Source organism: Pteropus vampyrus, unplaced genomic scaffold, assembly GCF_000151845.1.
Source record: "Pteropus vampyrus isolate Shadow unplaced genomic scaffold, Pvam_2.0 Scaffold55, whole genome shotgun sequence".
In the NCBI taxonomy this organism is placed as follows: Eukaryota; Metazoa; Chordata; class Mammalia; order Chiroptera; family Pteropodidae; genus Pteropus; species Pteropus vampyrus.
Window position 1 is genome coordinate 7152808 of NW_011888836.1, and position 10230 is coordinate 7163037.

Consider the following 10230-nt stretch of genomic DNA (forward strand, 5'->3'; position numbering starts at 1 on the left):
ATCACATATGGTTTACCTATTTTTGAAAAAATAGACACTTAATTGAAAAACTTAAGATTAGTTTTAAAATTGGAGTTTTGAATATTCTTAAAATTTGCTGTTCTCTCCAGGTTATAAGGTCTTATGGTAATTTTACATTTAATATAATATTGTATAAACTGTCACTTTGATGTAATGATGTATGTTTCCTATTTTCTGCCGATACAGATATTATTGGTAGTATGATAAATGTCAGGGTCCCAACTGGAAACACTCAAATTAAGATAAAGGATATTTTACTAAGGGGCTGACAGGATAGAACCACAAGAATGCAGTAACCAGTTTGTAGTTTTATGCCCTAAGGCATAAAAGTTAAGGGATGGGAGCTGTTATCAGTCCCCATAGAGACAGAGGCCATATTAAAAAGAACCTTTGATTTGAAGGACACACCAGCCCAACTTCACAGGGAGGGAACCAGGAGGATAAATACCTTGACCTCTTTTTCAGGTTTCCTCTTATCTTCTACTTGAGCTCCTCATTGGCTTCATCCAGCAGGAATCCAGAAAGTGAGGGAACACACAGACAAGTAAGTACAGGTCAGCCTTCTAGCAGAGTATGGCTGTGGAGGGGCTAATGGATGATACAGGGCACATGCTGCTTATTTTACTCATAAGTATCCCTTTCTGTATTGACAATATGAATGTTAATCGGGACTCTGGTTGGTGACAGAAACTCAATTTGATATCATTAAAAAAAAGGAGAAACTGGAGGAAGGGCAGGGGAGGAGCTGAATTTAAGGAAATAAATGCTATTGGGGCACACACACACTTCCTCACCTCTGCATGTTGGTTTGTTTTGTAACAAAGTGGGGACCTGGTCTCCAGCAGCACTGGGATGGGCATCTTTAGAGCAGTATCATAAGATATAAAGCTCATCTTCCAACTCCATAGAGAAAAGTCTTAGAGAAGTTTGCTGAGATGTAAATGAAGATTTGTATAAAAGGGGTGGGAAGACTGATTTGAAAGATGTTAATACATACCAAATTAACATATAAGCTGAATGTAATCCTAACAAAATCTCACTTGAATTTTTTCGGAATATAAAAAAAAAAGTCTAAACTTCACCAAGAATTTGCGGGAATACCAAGGTTAAAAAAAAAAGTAACATCGAAGGCAATTTGCTTATTAAAATTCATTATCAAGTGATCAGTAATTAAGTATTATATTAATGGAATGGCAAAATAATTGGACAAAACAGGTATGTGTAGATATATGCTTAAATAAAAGGACCCAAACCAATGGGTGGGGATGAATTAACCAATACATGGTGCTGGGAAAATTAACTATATAGAGAAAAAAATTCATGCTAGTCACATTTTATACCCAAATAACTTCCAAATGAATTAAAGAGAAATGTAAAAAAAAAAAAAAAAAAAAAGCATAAAATATAACAGATGAGATGAATATTGAATCTTGGGATGCAAAGGACTTTTTAAGCATAGAAAGATTTGATAACATACAAATGTACAACTTAAATGTCAAAAAATTACATGCAAAATTAAAAGGCAACTAGCATACTAGGAAACTACTGAGGAACTATATTGTATAAAATTTTTTTAATAAATGTTTACTAAATTATGTCTTTGATTAAATGTCACTTCTAAAATCATTAGGGAAAAACAAAGCTAATAATTTTAGATATAGTAAAAGGTAATTAATACTAATAATATTTTTGAAAATAACATGCTTTCAATTGGCCATTCATGATTTAGTATAACTTTATTTTCATTATACTTAATAGAAGTTAAAACACACACAAGAAATAAGGCTCATGTATTTTTCATTTTTAGAAAATTAAATCCCTCATGATCAAGAGTGGTTATTCTATTTTATATTCTTCAACACAGATTCTCTAAGAATAGCTTAACGCAAATCACTTAGGTTTCTCTGTACATTAACTGTAGTTGCTGGTATAATTAAAAAAGAAAACTTGTAAAAATGTCATTCACCTGACATGGAAAATTAACCACATAGAATGAGGTCAATGATGTTTTGAAATTAATAAAGAATTGATTTAACTCTGTTCAAGAGTTATAACTCAACTTTTTTTTTCCAAAGGAAAAAAAAAATCAAAAAAAAATTTGCCTTAAAAAACCAATTAAAAAAAATGAATGAGAAAGTATAAATATTGGCTAAAAAGATAAATGGGTATATTCAATGAGAATTATTTCGATTATCCATAAAATGATATAATACATTATAAAAATATTAAATTTTAGGCTACCATTATTCATTTAAAAAAGTGTGCTAGAAGGTTTTTTTGCCAACTTTTTTTTGGTAAGGGTTAAATTCCACATTAAGATATTGAAGACGAAAAGCTGTTGGGAAAAAATCTTCAAATGTACAAAGTTGTTTATTTTTTTTGGCAATTTAAAAATACATAACCATTTAAACTGAATACACATTGAGTTAGTGTTATTTCCTCACTATACAATTCATATAAGGAACAACTCCATTCAGTTAAAACCTAATACCATCAACTTTTCCTGGCTTATTTTTCTGAATAGAATTAGTACATAAACATATAATTTTATTATCCTTTATTAAATGCTAGAAGAATTATATCATAGTTCACATGAAGCCCTTTAAAAATCTGATATCACAGGTTGCAGATGTTAAGGGTAAATGATGACGGCAGTCTTCGTAGGAAGATCCTCTTGAAAGAGGGATTCAATACTATGCAGGTTATGTAAACATAAGAAACCACCACAATTTTTAGTACCAGAACTGTTGCCAACTACATGAAGTTCAACTGTCACATTTTAAAATGATCTGAATTTCAACATAGATACTATGGCACGGAACTTTAAATTTGATGATTAAATCAGTTAACAGATAATGGTTAAAAATTATATTTCTAAAATATGGGGATCTGATGTATTGCTTTATTTAAAGTATGACTATAAAAGAGTATTTAAAAACATAAATATCAGACATTTGTCAGATTCAGTTCCTTTGCTAGATCCTTAAGCCAGTAATGCTGCTATTCAAATTCCTATTTTGGAATTTCTTTCTGAGTTAATCATAAAAATCAGTCTTTTTTGTATGTTTACTTCTGCACTTTACATGGATAAAAACTGCCCCCACCCCCACTCCACTTTTACCATTGTTCTTATTCTGAATAAGTTTTCCTCTTCAAATCAACTAAATTCTAAAAGGGAAAAATTCATCACACTGGACTTTTAAAAATGTTTTGCATAAAAGCTGTATCACTGGTATTACTGGGAAGCCTTAACTTAGTTATTTTGAGACTATGATTTATTTAGTGTTTATCATACGATTAGTCTTATAGACATACCTTATAACTCTTAAAATCTCACAAAAAAAGTGAGCAGCTTTGAGTGCCAGCAAAGCCATTTTGTCATTCCATAACATCGACATTAAACATAACATTCCCTCTATCTGTAAAACTTTCACATTTCATTTTCTCATATTTCTTTTAAATACATTTTCCTCTCTGTTAGTCTATATGCAATAAGAGCAAAAGTGCATTCAAGTCCCTGACCTAGTGATATTTTATATTTGAGGCACCCATCACTATAAGCACATATTTAGCAACATCTCATATTACCAGTCTATTTTTTAAAAAGGACTATTTAAATGCTAGGACTTTTTCCCCTTGGATTGGATAACAATTTCAATTATAGACTGCCTTTAAAAAAATCAATGCAACCTTATAAAAGATTAACTCACTTTCTAGTTCCTTCATTATTCTAAACTGAGCTATTCAGAAAATGATTAAAGTGAAAAATTTCTTCCTCTACTTTCCAGTTCCATGAATTTGAGTGTTGACATAGTGCATTATACTTTCAAATCCCACCACTGTCATTTAACATTTAATCAAGTTTTAGATGTTGTTTATATTCCTTTTTGCTTCTAGAAACCTCACTCATTTCCATGCAAAGGAGGCATATACTAAGATTGCATGTTAACTGTTCAACTTATAAAAAACTTTTGAAAATAATGAATACAAGAAAATTTTAGAAATGGAATGAAATTTTTGGTCCCATGAAGTTAACTTATTTTAGATTTTACTACGGTATAACAGTTTTTATCTTCCGAGTTTTGTCTATAATGAGAAATAATTTTCTCTTAACAATTCTGAGTTTGGGGAATAAAAGAAATAAAGTGATTTATAAACAGTAGCCTTGTTGCTCTTCATTGTCATATGCTATCACTCACACTGTCATCAATATCTTAGCTATACTTTCTTTGGACCCCGAAATAAGTTGGAAAATTCATCATTGGTACTTTAGAGTTTAACATTTGGGGAAAAAAAGTGGTGTTGTGCAACCATATCTGGAATTCCAGTTTACCATTAAAAACATGCAGAGTGAAGATTTTCTTCTTTTGATTCCTGTAAATAAGTGAGGAAGTCTACATAAGTTTTTTACATTTTGGCAGTTTTGTGCATATAAGGTAGGCTACTTGAATTATAAATTTTCTCCTGGCTGATACTGTGGCTCTGTAGCAGTGAAGTAGTCTTCTAAGAAGGACTGGATATATTCAAATGTTGGTCTTTCATCAGGATCTTTCTTCCAACAAAGATTCATCAATTCATGCAGGGATTCAGGACAGCCCTGAGGGCAAGGCATCCTGTATCCTCGTTCCACCTGTTCCAGCACTTCACGGTTTACCATACCTAACATACAATATCAAACGTAGCATACAATGAACCTATTGCAATCGTTTCACAATATATGTAAATCAAACCATCATGCTGTATGCCTTAAACTTATAGTGATGCAAGTCAATCATTTCTCAATAAAACTATATAAAAAAAGAACAAAACAAATCCCCTACCCATGAACTGATTCAAAGTACAGTAGGTTTACTTAGTGGGATTATTTTAACAAATAAATAAATTTTCAATGTTAAATTATATCAAGAAGAGCTTAAAAAATGAGATCTAGCTTGTTCCAACATATCTATTTTTTTTCCCCACCAACCTTGCTTTTAAACACTAATCCTTGCTCAATTCTTGCTTTTAACACTAATATGTTCAAAAGCCAATCTCATTTGATTAATGAAAATTTAGGGTGCTACTTTGAGGTACTGGTACTTTCTGACATTAACAGTTATTAATGACCAAACTTAGGCTAATGAGGAACAGTGGCAAATACCTTCAATTACTTGTAAGACAGGGGTTGTGGTGAGAGGAAGATGGATGACCCAGGATATTTAAGATGTGTTTATTATCTGAGAGTATAGTGGAGATAAATAACCCTTTTGGAAATGCCCTAAGGAAACAAGCTGAGATGAATGTGGGGTGCACCTCCTGTGTGTGCCCTAACTCAGGGATTATGACTCTCATAGGTTACTGTCCATCCGATGCCAAAAATAAATAAATAAATAAGATGGGGAAGGAGGGAGAGAAGAAAAGAGACAGAGAAATAAAAAATAAAGTTCTTTTCCCCTCTTTACTTTTCTGCTCCTAATAATCTCCAGTTAAAGTCACTGATGGAAAAACCAAGAGCTAATGAAATGCAAGCTTTACCTGGATATGGCACTCTGCCTTTTGTTACCAGTTCTGTCTGTAGAATTCCAAATGACCACACATCAGACTTTATTGTAAATCGACCATATAGTGCAGCCTCAGGAGCTGTCCATTTGATTGGAAATTTTGCCCCTAAAACAGTATTGACAATCTTAAGTAAATTGTTCCTAAAAATCTATTTGTGTAAATACGGCATAAGGAGGGCTAATTTTTTGTCAGTGTCCTTATATCTGTCATCAGTGTTCAAAAGTATACGATACATGGGAAAAATTTTTAATATTTAAAATTTGTATTAAAATAAATCACATTTCTTCCTGATAAGATATTCAATGACATAAAAAATGAGTACTGTTGGTGGGGACAGAAAAGCCATTCAAGAAAATAGAGGTAGAAACTGTACTAAGAAGCAACCAAAAACATGGATTATAGCACCTATAACTTTTAAGTAAGTCTATCACCTAGTAACTATACAGCTAACTGTTGTTGGTTAAAGAGGGCAATATTCTGTTGGGTTCTAATACCTACTGGTTTTTAACAACAATCTCTTTTATTTTATGATATTTCTCTGGAAAATTTTATTGTACTGTCATTTTTAAAAGCCTAATTTATTCAAATATTTAGTTTATGCTTTTTATGCACAACACTTCATGCTAATTGTCATGGGGGACAAAACAGCCTTTGTGAAGCTTATATACTTATGGTGGCGATTACAGGTGTCTTACATACTTCAAGTTATTTCTATATGTATGTACATCGTGTTGTAAAATAGTTCTTTAGATGTCCAAACAGAAGATCAATTTTTGCTAGCATAATCACAAAAAGTTTCATTAGAAAAGGGTTAGTTAAGTTAAACCTTAGAGAACAGTTAGAATTTTTATAGGTAAAGATTTTAGAATAGGAAAATATTCCAGCTGGAAGGAACTGCACAAAGGTGTGGAGGTTGAAAAGAAAGCACTGTGCTGCAGGTAGGGTTTCTCAACCTGGCACTACTGGCATTTGGGGCAAGATAATTTTTGTTTGGTGGGGGACTAGTTTCTATGTTGCAGGAGGTTCAGCAGTCATGTCTGGCCTCTACCCATCAGATGCCAGTAGCAGCCTCTCAGTTGTATCAACCAAAAAGTCTCAAGATATTGATATTACCTAATGTTCTCTAGGGGACAAAACCACTCCTGATTGAGAAACTATGGTTTAAGACAGCGGTTCCCAATGATTTGTGTATCAGTGTGGTCACTGATAAAAAGAGAGAAAAAAGGATTACGTATCAATTCACAAAGCTAAAATTATTAATTCACAGGTATGTCCTTTATTCTGAGATTACGTCTTTCCTACTTGTATAGTGTTAAAATGTTCTTTAATGAAATGGTAATAGATGGTAATAGATAGCTGAAAAACAAATTTTTTTTTGGTGTGTCTACTATTTAAACCTTCACTAACATTTTTACTGGGCTTACCCGATTGGATTGAAAGAGTTTACAATTTGGTCTCAGGCATTAGTCAGTGAGCTCCTTGACAGCAGAAACCGTGCCCTCTTAACAGCTGTGCCCTCCCGCCTAGCACAAGCAGCGACTCCAGTATCTGTTACAGGAAAAGTGGAGCTAGAGTAGGAGATAATGAATGATGAGGCATCTTTTTTTTGTAGGTGTGTGTGGGGGGGGTCACTGAGGGTTTCATGTAGGATGAGCGACCTATGCGGTGATGTGTACTGGACCTTACTCAATCTCTGCCTGTCAAGGTTACATTCTTTCTTCAAGGCCCTGCTCTCAAGTCATCACCTCTGTGAAGTCTTTCCTGCTCTGCTTTCCCACACTGTTTTCCATATTCTTTTGACATTAATCACACATAGCTTCTTTTATAGTTATTTATATGTTCTACCTTGCCCATTAAAATGTAAGCTCTAATATACACTGAGCATCTACCATGTTAGGTAATGTCGGGCACTATATAACTAGTACTTCATTAAAGTTTCACAACAACCTTGAGAAGTAAAACATTAGCATCTAGTCTTTATTAGTGAGGAGACTGAGGCTCAGTCAAAGAGGTTTGATAACTTAATTGAAATCCTGGGACTAATAACAGATGGAATTGGGATTAAAAAACCCATTCTCTTTCCATACGCATGTATTATGTGTTCATTAAGTAGGTACTAAATGAGAGTTTAGAGAGATGCCAAGCAGAAGAATCGACCTATACTAATTTCCACAAGTTCCCTTCTCTTACTCTTTACAGCATCAATCTTCTAAATGTTTTTATTTATAATAATTTTATATATAGTAAGGAATTACTGTAAATCTGGCATAGAAATGGTTTCCAAAGCCTTTATAAAATTGTATGCTATTTATTACTATATTAGTTTCAAATGTACCTTTTCTCATCCTTAGTGTAGTAAAATCTGGACGGTTCTCAAGTTTTTTACAAAAGGAATTTAAAAATGTTTATTTGTTGGCATGCCATAAGAAGCATAAAGAGGAGAGTAAAGGGAATGTAAAGGGAGCTATATTTATAATGCAAAGAATATCAGTCAGGTTCTTCCTTGGGGGAATTAACTATCAGAAAGCCATGATACCATGTATTACATATAATTTTATGAATAAAATCAATGTTTCTTTGACTCTTCTGAGAAGATCTAGAGCTATTGTTATTCTGTAAACCTTGTATATTCAAAGGAATGGTAAAAAAATCTGTTGAACATTAGGTTACAAGCATTTATTAAAATGTAATTTTACCTTGTCTTGCCGTATATTCATTGTCTTCAATTAACCTTGCTAAACCAAAATCTGCTATTTTGCACACAAGATTTTCTCCTACGAGAATATTGGCAGCCCGAAGATCTCGGTGAATATAGTTCATTCTTTCAATATATGCCATACCATCAGCAATCTTAGAAAGAAAAGAAAAGACATGATACAAAGGGAAGGAAGGAGAAGACAATTTTGGTTAATGTTAAGTCAAATCACTGAAAACTCATCTCTCTCGAAAGGAGATGATGGTAACAGTCTGGCAGATAATAGAAAACACTAATAGAGGAGGAAGAGAGGCAAGGAGAATGAGAGGGAGCGAGAAAGAGAGGAGAGTGAGAGGAAGAAAAGCAGCAAGAGGAACAGTAACAGAGATATATTGGCCCACAAAGCCTAAAACACTGTTCTGGTCCTTTATGTTGACGCCAACCCCCAATACTGAGTGTTTATGACCCTTGAACTCAGGAGTATGGACTAGGCTTGGCATATGCTAGTCTCACATGTAGTTTCTTAGTATAAAATTTCTCTAAATTTCAGCACATACTGTAGATTTCCAATACTATTTTCTTTGGAATAGCGATCATTCATTGTTTTGAAATTTATCTGTTAAAATATACATATAAATTTTATATTTCTGGAAGACTACATGATAAGGACAGAATTGTGATGGGAGTTACATGCTTGGTTCTAATACTAATGTTATATGAATTTTAGATACCTCTGGTCTTCAGATATCACATTATCTATAATATAAGGAGATCAGATTATCTCTAACGTCCCTTCTAGCTCTAAAATTTCAAGACTTCATTATATAAACAATAGTATTCTACTAAAATTATTTTACATTTTTAATGTAAACTTTCAATTCAAATTGATACATGTAGAAATACACAAGTACCTGAGCAGCCATATCAACCAGTTGTGGGAGCTTCAAATACTTTCCATCTCCCTCCTTCAGGAAATCTAATAAGCTCCCTATAAGAGACAGCAAGACATTCATGGAAAATTAGCAAATCATAAATTAGGATAGAAAAGACATTCCCCTACCTCTAAAGAAATCACTACACCAAGATATAAAACTTCAGCTTCTCATTCTTTATTAATTTTTGCAGCTTTGGAATTTCTGAATAACTATTTTTAAGATTCCAGAAGAGGTCCCTAAACTAAAATTTTATAAACTTCTCCCAATAACATATGAAAAAAAGGAAAATGCAATAATCTCACCAGATTACAGGCATTTCTTCCATGCTTTGATCAAGATCAATGGTCCCAATTTTGATCCAAAAAGTAATATTAGATACGTATATATTTTGAAGTCAATCTGAAATCAAGAGCTTAGGAAAATGGAAATATTTTGGGGTACTTAAAACTAAATCTAGGTGGCCGAGTTGACATGGAAGTGTAAGTCCAACTAACTTCTCTCAGTTTTAGCAGAAGATATCATGAACACTAAAGTACTATGAATAACAGCAGAGAAAGGCTAGAAAGCAGAAGTCTAGTTGCTATTCCTCTTACTGGTTAAAAATTTACCATGTTCCTGAATTTAATCAGGAGAAAATAACAGACAAGCCCAAATTCAGATACATTCTATAAAACAAAGACAGTGTTCTCTTCAAAAATAACACATAATGAAAGACGAGAAAGGCTGCAGGACTGCTCCAAATTAAAGGAGACCAAAAAGAAATTACAACTAAAAGAAATCCATGACCATGGACTGGATACTGCATCAGGAAAAATTGGTATAATTAAGGACATCACTGAGCTGACTGGTTTGAAATCTGAATATGAGCTGGCAGGTTGTAGGTAAGAGAAATGTACCAATGTTGTATTTCCTCATTTACATCCTTATGCTGTGATTATCTAAGACAATGTCCCTGTCTTTAGGAGACAAATGCTCAAGTATTTAGAGGTAAAGGGAACATAATGTTTACAATAAACTCTCAAATGGTTCAAGAGAAAA

The 10230-nt window shown here is 33.1% G+C and overlaps 1 protein-coding gene across 1 annotated transcript in view; it reads right to left on the bottom strand.

Moving 5' to 3' along the window:
• Positions 1-2372: 2372 nt before the first annotated feature.
• YES1 (YES proto-oncogene 1, Src family tyrosine kinase) overlaps positions 2373-10230 on the bottom strand; it is a 30778-nt gene continuing 22920 nt past the window's right edge. The window contains exons 9-12 of the mRNA XM_011360471.2: positions 9169-9245; positions 8259-8412; positions 5536-5667; positions 2373-4680 (exon numbers count right to left, since the gene is read on the bottom strand). Of these exons, the coding sequence (XP_011358773.1) occupies positions 4472-4680; positions 5536-5667; positions 8259-8412; positions 9169-9245 (572 nt within the window). The 3' untranslated portion in view covers positions 2373-4471. The remainder of the gene's footprint in view (positions 4681-5535; positions 5668-8258; positions 8413-9168; positions 9246-10230) is intronic.